At 50.5% G+C, this 16,290-nt stretch overlaps 1 protein-coding gene across 2 annotated transcripts; it reads left to right on the top strand.

Annotated features, from left to right (window-relative positions):
- On the top strand, positions 2,156–6,381 carry RIPPLY1 (ripply transcriptional repressor 1). 2 transcript variants are annotated; one of them, XM_013986325.2, is made up of 4 exons: positions 2,156–3,257; positions 4,279–4,333; positions 4,953–5,017; positions 5,563–6,381. In XM_013986325.2, the coding sequence occupies exons 1-4, from the start codon at positions 3,106–3,108 to the stop codon at positions 5,825–5,827; spliced, it is 537 nt and encodes a 178-aa protein (XP_013841779.1). In that variant the 5' UTR covers positions 2,156–3,105; the 3' UTR covers positions 5,828–6,381. The 2 variants fall into 2 exon arrangements, with proteins under 2 accessions (XP_013841779.1, XP_003360456.1); XM_003360408.4 differs by having other exon boundaries at positions 4,279–4,354.

Raw genomic sequence — 16,290 nt, 5'->3', positions numbered from 1 at the left:
GCTGGACAGCCTGGATTGTGAAAAACTGTGGCTGAGTGAACACAGGTTCGAGGTTGACCGAGCATGAGCTCTGGGCTCTGGAGGAATATCTACCTCTTCTCCCTGCTCTCCCCGCTTCTGCCTATGTTCTGAATTCGTGGCCAACCAGAGATCAAAAAGTTCCCAGGGTATGACAAGAAGTCTGCTTCTTCGTCCATCACATGCCACCTTCCAGCCCAGTCTCTTCCACCTGGTTCCCTCTCAGCCTTACCCCTCATTTGAGCCAGTGACACAGGACAAGCACACTCTCAACTTCTGCAGGTAAATTCAGCAAGAAGCCTCAGAGATGGATAGAAATTTGAGCTCCCTGGCAGGCCTCCTCCCCCATCCCACCCCCCCCACACACTTTCCCCCCACCCCCCACCCCAGACTTTCCTTTCCAGGATCCAGGCTGCACTTACACAATTCAGGGACAGAGAGCTTAGTCCAGTCCAAGGCTCCACTCATTTCACCACATATAATAAACCTCTGTTTATTGAGAGCCGGTATAGTGCCAGGCCTTTGGGTTAGGTGGTGGCTGGGCTGTGGCAAAGTTTTCCTTTGATCGAGCCAAAACGTGTCTCCCTGTAGATTCTACCCTGGGCTTCAGCCCTGCCCTTTGAAGTTACAGAGAACAAGTGTATAATCTCATTGCAGCTAATCCTCAGATATTTGAAAATGGCTGTCATTTCCCGAAGAGTTTTGTCTCCTCTGTGGATAAACCTTTCTTTCTTTTTATTTTTTAATGAGTCACAACTCTTTGTTTGTTACTCACATAATATCAGGGCTTGTGGAACTTGGTAGAAAAATTCAGAAAAGCCTGAAGAAGGAAGTAAAAACCTACCATAATCTTACTCCCAGAACCGACCACTATAACACACTCCTTTCTTCTTCTTTTTTTTTTTTTTTTTTTTTTGCTTTTTTAGGGCCACACTTGCAGCATATGGAAGTTCCCAGTCTAGGGGTCGAATCGGAGCTACAGCTGCCGGCCTACACCAGAGCCACAGCAATGCCAGATCCGAGCCGCATCTGTGACTTACACCACAGCTCACGGCAACGCCGGATCCTTAACCCACTGAGCGAGGCCAGGGATCGAACCTGCATCTCATGGATCCTAGTCGGGTTCATTAACTGCTGAGCCACGACGGGAACTCCACACACTCCTTTCTTCTAACCAGTCTTCCCCCCAATCCCGCCCCTGCACACTGTGTAACTCTAAGTTATATTGCACAGGCTTCTTTTTTTTTCACTTTTCAATATATTAACTTTCCCCCAATGTTTTACCCAGCCAATTTGAATATGAAATTGTATAACTGTTCAATGATTGCTTTAACCGGCTTTCTAAAGTGAGACATTTGGCTGGTTTCCAATTTTCCTTACTACAGAAAAACACAGTGGGGCTGGAATTTGAAGTAGGCTGGAGGGAGGGAGGGGGTAGGCGAACAGAGAAAAAAAAGAGCTCTTTAATCAAATTATTCATGCTATTTTATTTATGTATGTATGTATTTATTTATTTTTGCTTTTTAGGGCCACACCCTCAGCATATGGAAGTTCCCAGGCGAAGGGTCGAATCAGAGCTAGAGCTGCCGGCCTACACCACAGCCACAGCAATGTGGGATCCAAGCCACATCTGCAACCTACACCACAGCTCACAGCAATGCCAGATCCTTCACCCATCGAGCGAGGCCAGGGCTCGAACCCGCATCCTCATGGATCCTAGTCAGGTTCTGAACCTGCTGAGCTACAATGGAAAGTCCTATTCATATTATTTTAGCATCTGAATTTTTTTTAATTTTTACTTTTGTGTTGATAACATACTTCCCAGAACATGATGGCGAGTGCCTGCTTAGTACTCAGTTGCAAGGACTTACCCTAATTAATAGAACTGGTTTCCTATTATTGGACATTGAGGGGGTTTCTAATTTTTGACGATGACACATCTGCCTGTGATGCATCTGAGGAGCTAAATAAATCTGCGCCGGTGCTGGACAACTGAGGTCAGGAGGCATATTTTCGGGACCTCTAAAGCATAAGGAACCTGCCAGTAGCTGTAACTGGAAGCTTTCTGGCAAAGGCCCAGAAGACTGGCTGAGGTCAAGGACTGTGGCTGAGCCGCTGGGCTTGCCCCCAGGTCAGTACCCATTTACCCAGCCCACGTCACAGAGTGTCCAGGCTGATGGTGCCCTTGGGGACCACTGGGGTCACATCCTCCTCTCACACGTGAGGGACCCGAGGCCCCAGGGCCAGAGATGGCCCTTCGGCAGCTGCGCAGCTGGGCAGGGCTCTGCTTTCCCCCAGCACCCTGGCTCCCCGACTGGAAGCTGAGCTCTGAGATCTGGAATCTGACCTGGAAACCCTAGAAAAATGCTGCCTGCGCTCCTTTCCCGGACCACTTCCTGCTGAGGCTGGACAGGGGATTCCGGCACTTTTGCAAACAAACCAGTAAAGGCGAAGGCGTGGAAAGAAGACTTAAGGTTCATCCCCACCGACAGGCATCCGCGCCTGCGCCTGCTCCCCGCCCCCAGAATCCCACCCCCCCCCGGCCTTGGGTGATAAGTTTAAGGGCAGGACGCTATATCAGGTCCACCAGGGAAATCTATTTGGAGTGTGAGCTGAAATCACACGTGAGTCTCTCACTTGCCTTAGGAGCCGGCTCAGCTGTCTCTTGTCGCTGGGAACTGGCTCTGCTAAAGGCCCGTCCCCCCCCAGCCTCCTCTGCCTGAGCCCTCCCCCCCCTCCCCTCAAAGGCCTTGCTGCAGCCTGGGGAATTCGCACAAATGGTGTGCGATTTGCCCCTTTTGTGTTTTTCTTTCTGACTTGGAGGTAAAGAAAACCCTTCACCCCGCTCTGACTCTCTGTTTATTCAACTGGGAGAGATTTCACACCCAGGAACACCGCTCTCCCCGGCGTGAGCCTTTTTTCCTAAATCTTCGTCGTCGTCCCAGCTATTCCATCCCTGCAGGTCCCTGAATAATTTATGAGTCCACGCTGGCCTTATAAAAGGGTCTTGCAGAAAAGGCCAAAGGAGTTCAGGAGGTTCTGAGAAATAGGAGCCCCCACAGCCTGCCTGGCTGTGACAGCCAGAGGATGGACTCTGCCACTCAGGCTGCAGCCGCCCCCACCCCAGCCCTGACCCTGGCCCCAGCTCCAGCCCTAGTGCAGAGCCCCCCGGCACTCCCTGGCCCAGGAAGCCCATTGTCCCTTCTCTCCTCTGGACAAGAAATAGATGGAAGCAAACGGTAAGTGGAACTTGGCCTTGGGCAACTTGAACTCAGACTTAGTGTGGTTCCTGGGAGAGGAAGGGACATTAGATGTGCCTTGTTCTCTGCAAAGGCAAAAGGCGAAAGCCTCACAGCCCCCAGAGGGCTCCACATCTCGGGCTGCAATATCTCAAATGGCTTGTCACCTCACAAGTCGCTCTGGCTGGCAGGAGGGGACTCGGGGACGGGGGCACTGCCAAAGCCGAAAGCTGAACTGTCATGAAACCTGGGTCGAACATGACCTAGGCTGTAGAACGGGGAACATGGTCCAAAGTCCCAAGAAGCCTGTGATGGAGGGACAGTCTCTTTCTTGACCACATCACAAGATTTTCACTGCCTTTTTCTTTTTCCTACCTTCTAAAGTCTCGTGGGGAGGTGGTGGACCCAGACATTTTTTTTTTGGCCCCTTTCCCCAGCCCAGGAAGATGGTGGAACTGTGAGCTCTCCTGCCTGGAGGGGGAGGTAGGGGGCAAGATATTTTTTCCGCCCAACCCTCATTCATCCCTCTAACCATTTAACCTTCACCAAGCATTGAGGGAAGCACCTGCTGTGTACTGGGCCTTAGGCTAGTAGGTGTTGGGGATTCAGATACAGCAGGACAGAAATCTGCCCTTAAGAAGCTCTAAGGGGAGTTCCCATCACGGCTCAGTGGTTAATGAATCCAACTAGGAACCATGAGGTGGCGGGTTCAATCCCTGGCCTCTCTCAGTGGGTAAAGGATCTGGCATTGCCGTGAGCTGTGGTGTAGGTTGCAGACAGGGCCGCACCCTAGAAAAAGACAAAAAAAAAAAAAAAAAAAAAAAGAAGCTCTAAGACAAGTAAATCAATCATCCTCAGTGAGATAACATTGTCCTGGACTCAGGGTCCTTAAGAAAGTCTTCCTGGAGGAGGCGGAATCTGAGCCAAGTTTTTGGCAGGCCTCCTATGTATCTCAGGGGGCCCACAATCCCCAATCCAGTCTCTTCTTCCTCCACCAACTGACTTCTCCTCCTTGTCCTAGAGGAGCTTGTCTGTGGAGGCCCTGGCTGTCCTCTGCAAGTGACCCCCGGAGGCAGGTGAGGAAACCTGCGGATCTGGTGAGTTTGAACCCCTGTTCCACGCGGTCGCATGTGCCCATGGCCACGTGCCTTCATGCTGAGCAGCTCCCTTCCAGAGAGCCCTCTGACCTCTTTGCAGGGCTGCAGATCCGGCAAAGCACCTCCCCAGCCTTGCCCACGTTTCGATTCCTGCAACAGCTCTAGGGAGGAAAGCAGAGTCAAGGTTCCTGGGGCGATTTGAAAGATGAAGAGACCCATTCCCAGAGCAGGAAAGAGATGTGGGCAGGCTCCAGAGCGCATCTGCTGTGGAGCTGGTGCTAGAATTCCAGTCTCCCAGCATCCAGCCCCAGTGCTCTGCCCCCACCTCATCTTTGCTGCTCCAGTAGAACTCTGTCCCCAGGTCTGTCTCCAAACAGGTGTTAGAACGGGGGCAGGAAAGCACTCCCCCCCGGACTTTATCCACTTGTTTTTCAACCACAACCAGGACAGACCCCCTTGCTGGGGCGGGGGCTGGACCCCAGAGATATCTAAGGTCTCTTCCAGATCAACTTACCTGCAGGTTCCTAACCCCTGATACAAAAGAGCCAGTTATCTGGCCATGTACTTTGAGCCACATGCTAGCTTTTGCTTTGGACAGGCCGCCGGTGAGGCAACAGGTGCCAAGGTCACCAAGGGTGACTCCGAGTTCCATCATCCTGTCAGGTAAGCATCTGGCACCAGGCTCAGAACTTGATGTAGCTCCATTAGCCACAGCCCCGTGAAGCAGGAGGAGGGAGGCACCGCTGCGATCACCTTTTCACAGACCAGGAAACTGCAGCCCAGAGAGGTTAAGGGACTTGGCCAAGGTTGCCGTCCCTGGAGTCATGGTCAATGACCCCTAAGAATGAGCCCCAAGGGAGGGGTCAGTGAACAAAGCCTTAGTAGGAGTTGGAGGACAGAGAGCTAGAGAATCCTTGGCTGAAGGCCTTCTGAGGTGGGGGTGGGTGGGTGGGATCAGTGTCAGGACCGATACAGGCTTGCGGCTGGGGCTTCCCATAGCTTTAAGCACACCAGACATTACCTTCCTGCCTGGAACCCAGTTGTAACAATCCAGAAGGTTCTGTCGCAAAGCTCTCTTTCTTCCTTTTCCTCTCACCCGGTTACTGCAGGCGGAAGGATTTAGGAGCTGGCTTCCTTCTTGGCACTACCGAGCCCTCTGCACATATGAACCCTGCTAAGTTGGGGCCATATTTCTTCTCTGTCCACAGGCTCTTCTGGCCTAAATCCCGCTCCTTTGACTACCTGTACAGTGATGGGGAGATTTTACTGCAGAACTTCCCTGTCCAGGCAACCATCAACCTCTATGAGGACTCGGACAGCGAGGAGGAGGAAGAGGAGGAGGGGGAAGCAGAAGAGGAGGAGAAACAGGAGGCAGATGAAAAGGGGCCAGAAGGGTGTGGGAAGGTTCCAGGGTCAGCACCACACAGGGCCACAGCTCCTCCTCCCTCCCTGCCCCTGACCTGTCCCAATTGAACCAGACAGAGTCTGATTGGGGTTCAGTATGCCTGGTAAGGCCACCAGGGCACTGATTAGCCAGGGATCTCCAGGCACAGCTGTCTGGATTGAAAGCTGGGGCCTCAAGTCATTGGCTCACCCTGGCTCACCCACGAGTCCAGGCCTCTGGCATCTCATTGGGTTGCTGTTTTGTTGACAGTGATAGGGTCCTAGGAGCTCTAGGGGAAGGAAGACTTGCTTTCTGAAGTCCCCAGGGAGCAGATCCGGACAGAGCATGCCCGTGCAGCGGGGAATGGTTGCTCTTCAAGGCTCTTTGACTCCCCAGCCTTCCAGGTGGTTGTATAGTCCTGTCTCCCTAGAGAAAGCCCACCTGCTGGCTTCATCTCCAGGGATATGAGAGCAACAGCAGATCCAGGCACAATTGGGGTGCCTTCCTGATGGACCTTGCAGGAAGGGAAGGGCACATCTAGAGAGTCAGCTTGCTATGGGGACCTCCTTCCTTCTACTGGGGGTCTCTGTGTTGACACGAGATGAATCAGGAGAAAAAATAAACTAGATGATGTTTACCTTTTTCCTGGAACTGAACTGATTTCTTAAGTGAACTCTGCCCATGTTGTCAAGCCGCGGACGGAGGGTCAGAGACCAGCTCAAGGCCAATTCATTGGTCTACCCGAGGTCAGTTGACAGATCATTCTTCACAGGGATGTACCACAGGGGGCCCAACATGGGACCAGGCCGTCTTTGTCAACTTGTGCAATCAGTTTAATTAACCATCAAAGACCTCTTGGAAAGGGGACACAGAGGCCCCCTAGAGAGCAGCTTAAAAGTTGGAAGGAGGGCTGGGGGGTGGGGAAAGCGATATGTGCAGCCTCAATCGAACTATGGAGATGAGCGGGTGCATGTGCGTAGGGGACTTGGGAGGCTACTAAGTCCTATCAATTTTACCTTCTCAACTCCCTCTGTATCTGCCGCAGCTCAGGCTCTGGGTCACTCTGCAACTTACTTTCTTGCCTCCAGCACGTCCCTCTGCAACTCATCCTCCCTACTGGCCGCGAGATCAGATTATGTTTTATCCCCTGCTTGAAGCCCTACCATGACACTTCATTGTCTCATCAACAATCGGACTTATTATTTTTTTAAATCACAGATCCTCATGAGAATATATAGCTTTTCTACTCATACATTTCCAAACCAAGTCTTCAACTGGATATTCTAGGCTGTCCAAGTGCCTAGACACAGGTCCTTACCTGTGTCTTCAGACTCATCTCTCTCTCTCTCTCTCTCTTTTTTTTTTTTTTTGTCTTTTTAGGGCCACACCCTCAGCATATGGAGGCTCCCAGGCTAGGCATCAAACCAGAGCTATGGCTGCCAGTCTACACCACAGTCACAGTAACACGGGATCCGAGCTGCGTCGGAGACCTACACCACAGCTCACGGCAATACCGGATCCTTAACCTCATGAGCAATGCCAGGGATCGAAGCTGCGTCCTCATGGTTGCTAGTCAGATTCGTTTCCACTGAGCCATGATAGGAACTCCCAGACTCACCTCTTGACAGTTGAAGTTCATGCTGCCTGTTCTTGAATGTGTCAGGCTTTCTCACACTTCTGTGGCTTTAATCCTCTGTTCGAAATGCATTTTAGACTTTTGCAGGTCTGATCAAGTCCCATGCATCCACTAGGACTAGCTCAGACTTCCTGTGAGACATCTCCCCACACTCCCAGGTCCAGTCTTGGAGGCCCCCCCCCCTTATTCAGCACCTCCTCTACCATTGCAGCTACCCCTCTTCCTGTGCAGGAAGATAGGGTTGTATTTGATAACCCCACGTGACTTCTCTGAACCGCAAACTGCCTGGCACAAGGGAAGTGCTCAGAAAATGTTGAAGGAGGAGTTCCCGTCCTTGGCACAGCGGAAATGAATCCGACTAGGAACCATGAAGTTGCGGGTTTGATTCCTGGCTTCGCTCCGTGGGTTAAGGACCCAACAACTGAGCTGTGGTGCAGACGTGGCTTGGATCCTGCATTGCTGTGGCTCTGGCAGGCAGCTGTAGCTGCGATTGGACCCTAGCCTATGCCATGGGTGCGGCCCTAAAAAGCAAAAAAAAAAAAAAAAAAAAAAAAAGAAAAAGATTTGCAGGTCTTAAAGCAGTTTTTGGTAGAACCCCCTCTGTCCATCCAGCCCCCCACCCCTCGGTCCTGGCCCACCTGCTGGCTTCCCATGTCTTTGCTGAGCTGTAGGAAGCACAAGGTAACCTTATCTGATTGAGGAGCGAAATGCTGGCCATATTCCTCTCCCTCTTCCCTCAATACAGTCTATTCAGCTCTCCAAGCTCCCTGGGGCTTCCCTGAATTAGACATGGCCTTGAGCGGGCCACCAAACTCACACGCTGGTGCCATCTATTGGTCAAAGTTCAGCCTTGTTCCTTAATGAAGGCTGCCAGGCAGTTGACCCTTGATCATATTAATTCCTTCAGTCCATTCTGTTTCTGCTTGGAGGTAAAGTGGAATTTACCATGTGCTGCCTGTGTGACCTTGGGCAAGTTACTTATCCACTCTGAGCCCCGCTCTCCTCATCTGTAAAGTGGGCAATGTAAGGATACTTCCTCTCGGGGTGGTTGTAAGGATTCCGCGAGGTAATATAGGTAGAGTACTTAGCACGAGCCCTGGCACATAGTAAAAGCACACAAGGGAAATTATTCATAGTCATCATGGTTGTAGTAGTGGTTGTTATTATTAACTTCATGACTGAAACGAGCTAAGAGGCTAGAGTCAGGTAATGACAGGCTTATTCAACTCATGACTGATTTGTCAGCTCTCTCCACCTGGATCCCCCGGCACTATTTGATCATCTACCCGTCAAAGCATCTTTGTGGTGTTTGTGCTCCATTCAACAAAGAAAGAAAGAGACGGGACAAATGTAGCTTCCAGGGCTACTTGTTACAGGTTTCTGGTCCCTTTTTCCTAGGAGAGAGATTTCAAAACTTAGTTTTTTCTAACCTTTTTTTTAACTTTTTTTTTTTTTTGGTCTTTTCATGTTTTTCTAGGGCCACACCCACAGCCTATGGAGGTTCCCAGGCTAGGGGTCGAATCAGAGCTATAGCCACCTGCCTACACCACAGCCACAGCAAGGCAGGATCCGAGCCGCGTCTGCAATTTACACCACAGCTCATGGCAACGCCGGATCCTCAACCCACTGAGCAAGGCCAGGGATCAAACCCGCAACCTCATGGTTCCTAGTCGGATTTGTTAACCACTGAGCCAAGACAGGAACTCCTCAAAACTTATTTTATGTGCTTTAGCAGAACGCCTTTCTTCTGAATTGAATGCAGAACCCCAAAGTACAAATCAGAAAAGATGGATCTCGGGAGGTCCCTTTCATGGCGCAGCGGAAAGAAACCCGACCAGGAACCACAAGGTTGCGGGTTCGATCCCTGGCCTTGCTCAGCGGGTTAAGGATCCAGCATTGCCATAAGCTGCGGTGTAGGTTGCAGACATGGCTTGGACCTGGTGTGGCTGTGGCTGTGGCGTAGGCCGGTGGCTGGAGCTCCAATTAGACCCATAGCCTGGGAACCTCTATATGCCACAAGCGCGGCCTTAAAAAGGGCTATAAAATTTGGTTGTGATGACTGTTGTACAACTATAAATGTAATAAAATTCATTGAGTAATTTAAAAAAAAAAGATGAAGCAGCCCTGGTGGGAAACACAGTGGGAGACACAGAATTCCTCCCTGGGCAAACTCTCTCTGTTCTCTTTCTGTGAGGCACCTTCAGAGATCCCTAGTTTGTGAGGAAGACTGTTTGGAAAGCACTCTCCCAAGGGTTAAAGCAAGATTGATTTGAAGTCCAAGGGGGATTAGTATTTTAACATGTTCAGTGTTCCGTTTAAAATCCTTGTTTTGGGTTCTAAGCTCCCAGCATTTCATAGCTCAAAAATTGCTCCAGTCCTTGTACCATAGGTAGTAGGGGTTTAAAATCCTTGGAATCCCAATATCCTTGGTTTTAGGGTATTATATAGCATAGAATTACTAATCCCTAAATCCCCAGTGGCTTAAGAACCCTAAAACCCTTGGAGCAGTAATTCTTAACTCAGAACAACCTCCTCTCACTGCCCTTCTCCTGCCCCTTACTGCGCATGTGCCGGTTGGTAAGTGGCAGCCATTTTGTCTCACTTTCCTCCTCCGTCCTGAATGGCTTGTGATCTTCTTCCCCAGACAGTGTGGCTATGCGGTTGAAATTCACTATCTGACTCCTCAGAGCCCAGCCTGCCGTTACTTTGTTATGGGTGTCTCCAGTCCTTGCAGCAACTTCAAATCTAGTGCACCAACTCAGGGGAAAGCAAAAAATCTTTGTAAAACTTAAGAGCCCTTCCTCTGGCTCCACCCCAGCTGGCCCATCCTAGTGCCCCATCCTTCCTCACCCCGTGCTGATGCCTCCTGTTTCCCCCACCCCCTAGCAACAGACAGATGGCACAGGGTTTGGGTGGGAGGCTTGTTTGATCTGGGCCTTGAAGGACGAGCCCAGGTGGAGATGGAGAGAAAACATTCCAGAAAGAGGCAGCAGTTCGAATTCCTTCCTTAAACCAATATTGAGCACCTACTCTGCGCCAGGCATTCCTACTGTAGTGGTTAAGAGCATGGGCTTTGGAAGCAAATGTACCTGAATTCAAACCTCATATTGGCCTCTACTGGTTCTATCCATAGGCCCACTCCTCTCTGGTGACAAGGTCAGCTCTCTGCCCTAAGCCCTCTCACTGCCACCTCTGTAGTCCCTTATTATAGTGCTTAGAGACACAGACATACACAGACACACACACACACACACACACACTGCATATGTGCATTAAAAGTTACCTATATTCTCCCGTCTCTGTGCAAGGAAAGCCCCTTCCCCGACCCCACCTTGTCCCCCTCCCCCCTGACTGTACCTGTGTAGTTATCTACAGTGTGTCTCCTCTCTGCCCCAGGCCCCCGTTATAAACGGTGGCCTGTCCTCCTTCCAAACAAAGTTGTTAGGTGGACTGATCTCACTGTTTGGACTTGCTGGGGGCCTGGTGTTGGTTACTGTGTTTTTGGTTTACTCCCCAGCTGGCAAGGCTTATAGCAACCTCCAGGCAAGCACAGAAACCCAGGTAGAAAACCCAGCAAAGAGCAAGTCCTCAGAAGTGGTGGCCACACATTCTGCCAGGTGCTTGCTACTCACGTTACACCCATGGTTAACTCCTAAGGGTCTATAATTGCAACACTCCTCGGAGAGAGGCACAGGAATGATGCCCATTTATATATGAGAAAACCAAGAGTTAGTAAGGTTTTTGCCCTAGTGAGCACAAGCCACCATTTTAAGGACAGGGGTCTGGAGCAGAAAAGAGACAGACTGCTCCCCACTGGGTATCCACACAGTCACCTGGGTACCAGGTGGTAACACCTGCTGAGGTGGAAGAGGGGGCTCCCCCTTGCCCAGAGGGGCCTAGACAGCAGGGCACTTTACATGTATTACCTCGTTTGATCTTTACAACGACCCTGAGACCCAAATACCATTTATTATCCCCATTTTATGAGTGAGCAAACTGATATTCCAAGAGGTCAAGGAATCTGCTCAAGGTCACACCATGAGTCAATGGCTGAGTTAAGATTTGAGAGATTATAGCACTTGGCCCAGGTGGCACCAGTGAAAAGTGTCAGGACCAGCATGCAGGTCTGTCTCATGGTAGAGCCCCAGTGCTGGCAGAAGGCAGAGTCTACAGGATTTGGTGAAGGATGAAGTCTCTGGGGAGGGTGGCCGAGAGAAGCTTTCAAATCCTGCTGGAGGGAAGTGAGTCAGAGGTTAGGAACAGTTCTGAGCCAAGAAGAGCTTCGAAGGTGTCACCAAGAGAGGGACACGTCGGGGCCTCCTGCAGGGCAGGGACAGCCTCTTATGGAGCCTGGGCTCTTTGAGGCAAGGGATGGAGGAGGGAGCACGGTTGCTGGCCCTCAGCGCTGTGGAACCTCTGCGTGGACAGGGCCCTGGCTGGGCGAGCTTCCTTGTGGATGAAGGGTCTGGGCCCAGAAGGAGAAACTACCTATGGCCCAGCTCTCCCAAGATGCACCAGGCACTGAACTCAGCCCCCCCCACCCCCACCCCCACTTTATCAAGAACAAGGGCTCGCCAAACCCCAGCAGGACGGGAGGTGCTCTCCTCATGTTTACAGACAGGAAATGGGGCTCAGAGAGGTGAAATCATGGTCAGAAAGTGAGGGAGACCCCAGTCCTGGCTCTTAACCTCTTCTGTGCATCCCTCCCTGAGAGTCCCATTAGGGCGGGCAGCTACGTAGAAGAGAAGCACATAATAAACTGTCAGGCAAAGGCATTTCTAGCCGTCACTGGGGATACCTGGGGCCGGAAGCTAAGTGGGAATTAAAAAGTGTTGAGGGAGAACCCAAGAACAATCTGGAGTCAGGCTCTGGGGTCTTCCAGGAGTCTTCCATCCCTGGCAGAGAACAGCCAGCTCCTGCAAGTCCCGAGCAATTCAATAGCTGTCCATTAACAGTAGGGGAGGCAGCGCCCCCTCGTGGCCAAGATATAAACTGAGCCTGGACCTACAACACTGGGCAAGGGATCAGGAGGCTCAGGCGCCCAGAAGGTTCTGTGGCCAGCAAGTTAGTGCCCTTTGGTTATGTGGAGAAGCTCTGAAATTACACTACACCCGTGTTGTAAGCACTGGTTCTTTGTGAGCTCAGTGATGATGGCCCAAATAGCAAATTAGTCTCTAAGCCCCAGTTTCTTCATTGAAAAGATAGGAATGATAATAATACTAATTTCAGGAGTTCCCATTGTGACTCAGTGGAAACGAACCTACCTAGCATCCATGAGGACGCAGGTTCGATCCCTGGCCTTGCTCAGCGGATTAAGGATCCAGCATTGCCGTGAGCTGTGGTGTAGGTCGCAGACGTGGCTCAGATCTGGCGTTGTTGTGGCTGTGGTGTAGGCCAGTGGCTACAGCTCGTGATTCAACCCCTACCCTGGGAACCTCCATATGCTGTGGGTGCAGCCCTAAAAAGACAAAAAAAAAATACTAATTTCATAGGATAATTCTAAGGATTAAATGATATAATACATGTAAAGGATTTAGAATCTTTGGCACATGATAGATGGGAGATACACGTGTGTGGGGGGATATATATATATATATATATATAGTGCGTGCATATATATAATCATCTTCCTTTTTGACACATGCTATCATGTTAGTACTTCTTTGAGTCCCCTCGACTTCCCTTTCTAGCTCTGTTAGGTCCCTGATGCCTCCAAGCCCGCTGTCTTTGCCCCAAGGCACTGTCCACACACTTTCCTAAAGCTTATGGCTATTACACAGGCTAAGTAAGACATTTGCTTTACTCCATGGATACTTTCAAGCACCCTGGACCGTTCATCTTTGTCCCTCACTATCCTGTTAGTAAGCTTGCTTTACACACATGCTGGGCGGGCTCTGTCCGTGCTTCAGAGCAGCCTGACATCCATGTTCTCCCCAGGAGGTCCCCAGGAGGTACTCGCATTTTTCAATGAGGAATTTGAAGATGGTGGGAAGAGAAGTGATTTGTGATGTGTCTTTTTTTTTTTTTTTTTTTGGTCTTTTTAGAGCCGCATCCGGGGCACATGGAAGTTTCCAGGCTAGGGGGTCGAATCAGAGCTGTAGCTGCTGGCCTACACCACAGCCACAGCAATGCCAGATCCGAGCCGCATCTTCGACCTATGCCACAGCTCACAGCACCGCTGGATCCTTAACCCACTGAGCGAGGCTAGGGATCGAACGTGTGTCCTCATGGTTACCAGTCATTCGTTTCCGCTGAGCCACAATGGGAACTCCCAAGAGAAGCCATCTGCTCAAGGCCACACAGCAAGTCGGTACAGGAGTCAAGACTGTGCACACCCCCCCACCCCCACTGCCATCCGGAATCTTGTGTTGAGTCCAGTGCTTCTCCTTCAACCCTTGCAATGGCTCAGTGCCCTGAGCTCTGGCTAAACGTGAAGCATCTCTAATCCAGGATTCAGCTTTCTAGTTTGGAAGCTGCATACATCACTGCATTGTGACAAAGTTTTCTTGTTTCTACCAAGGCCAAGGTTGTATCTCCAGGAAACTGTCAAACTATGTTCCTTTCTTAAAAGAAATGCCAGTAAGTTACTAGGACTGGTGAGCCAAAACAGCTACCTCTCCAACACATGCCAAGAATCCCCAGCCGAGCTGCAGGCACCGCTGAGAAATTAACCACTGTCCCCGTGTTCACAGCCAACTGGATTTAGCTACTCATCTCATCTCATGTTGGACATAACCTCAGGGGCTGGAAAGGGCAACTCTGCCCCAAGTCGGTACAAAGATTGGGAGGTGTTGATGGGTGTCACCAGCATGGGTCCTTGTGGGGACACCTGTTGGCAGGCACTAGGGGAAACAATATGATAATAGCTCTCAGTGTCACCTGACGTGACTCTGGGGGATGCAGGATTAGGGGGTCCCTGTTGTGGCACAGCAGAAACGAATCCAACTAGTATCCATGAGGATGGGTGCTCCATGACTGGCCTCACTCAGTAGGTCAGGGAGCTGTGGCATAAGTCGCAGATGCGGCTCGGATCTGGTGGTGCTGTGGCTATGGTATAGGCTGGCAGCTGTAGCTCTGATTTGACCCTAGGCTGGGAACTTCCATATGCCGCAGATGTGGCCCTAAAAAGGAAAAAACAAAAAACAAAAAACAAAAAAAAGTAGAGTTCCCATCATGGCACAGTGGCAATGAATCTGACTACTACCCATAAGGATGCGGGTTTGATCCCTGGCCTCGCTCAGTGGGTTGAGGATCCTGCGTTGCTGGGAGCTGTGGTGTGGGTCGCAGACATGGCTCAGATCCTGCGTTGCTGTGGTTGTGGCTCCGATTCGACCCCTAGCCTGGGAACTTCTGTATGTCATGGATGCGGCCCTAAGAAACAAAGAGAGAGAGAGAGAATGCAGGCTTGAGTGTTAGTACCAGAGGCTGGTCTCCTCTCGTTCTGACACACTGGCAACAGCACAAACCCCGCTGAAAGGACGTATCACGGAGCCCAGAGACCACCTCCTCCCGCCCTATGTTATGTGGAAGCCCTGGCAAGCTTGGTTCTGCTGCGAGGAAAACCTTGTTACCTCCTCCTGGAGCACTGGATCCTCGGGTGACACTGAATTTCTCTTTCGGCTGTCACTTGCTCTTCACTCTGCCATCACCATGGCAACCTGAGAGGCAGCCAGCATCAAAAGCAACTCCTCCCCAGCAGACATATGTGGAACAGCAAATGTACTGTCTCTGATACTAGGGGAAGGGAACATTTTTATTCCATGCTGCAGCCTTGATCCGTGGTGAAGAGTAGCTTCTTCCACCTACAGTTCTGGTGTTGGACAGACCTCTTTTTTAGAGCTTCCTGCATAGGAACTGCTAATCTGATTGGTGTGAGATCAGTCACGAGGCTATATCTCACCAGTGAGCCGGTTGAGATACTTCTGTGACTCTGGTGTCCATTCCGCCTGCTCTGGATGATTAGGTCAGGTCACATTTGTGCTGAAGGGCTTAGCTTCTCAGATTCAGAGGAGACAGAGTAGCTTAAGCTGCCTGTTCCAGTCCATTTGTCAAACCAGATGACCCTACAACAGAAAGAGGGAAAGGGATGGAGTGGGATTACAAAAGCATATGCTGAATTCTTGAATCAAGCTTTTACTAATAAATGGCACTTTGTTTGCTGTTCTAATCGCTCCATGTGCATATAGCTTTCTTTCTCTTTCTTTCTTTTTTCTTTTCTTTTCTTTCTTTTTTTTTTTTTTTTTTTTGGCCATACCCACAGCATGTGGAAGTTCTCAGGCCAGGGATCGAACCTGCACCAAAGCAGCGACCCAAGCCATAGCCACGACAATGCCAGATCCTTAACCCACTGCACCACACCAGAACTCTGCATGCAGCTTTCTCAGTGGAAAATCTTGAAGAGAAGAAGGATGAGTGGTGAGATTCAGGCATGAAAACTCGTTGAGCCTACAATACTTAGGAAGGTTTGGCTAGAGTCAGAATTTTTGTCTTTTTTTTTTTTTTTTTTTGTCTTTTTAGGGCCCCACCCGCTGCATATGGAGGTTCCCAGGCTGGGGGTCAAATCGGAGCTGTAGCCACTGGCCTAAACCACAGCCACAGCAACGCCAGATCTGAGCTGCGTCTTCGACCTACACCACAGCTCACAGCAATGCCAGATCCCCGACACAGTGATCGAGGCCAGGGATCAAACACTCAACCTCACGGTTCCTAGTCGGATTTATTTCCACTGCGCCACAACGGGAACTCCTAAACCCAAATTTCATATTGGGCTTCTAGTTGCATGTAGCTCTTTCACAGACATGTAGGAGCGATGGGACTTTGTTGTGAAATTGTGAGTAGTGGCTTTGCCTTGGGCTAACAGTGGAATTTCCCCTGTTCTAACAGACCCATGGAAAATTGTTTAATTATCAAAGCCCT

This window comes from Sus scrofa, chromosome X (genome assembly GCF_000003025.6).
Source record: "Sus scrofa isolate TJ Tabasco breed Duroc chromosome X, Sscrofa11.1, whole genome shotgun sequence".
In the NCBI taxonomy this organism is placed as follows: domain Eukaryota; kingdom Metazoa; phylum Chordata; class Mammalia; order Artiodactyla; family Suidae; genus Sus; species Sus scrofa.
The sequence above is the reverse complement of the archived record's forward strand: the minus strand, read 5'-3'. Positions and strand labels throughout refer to the sequence as shown.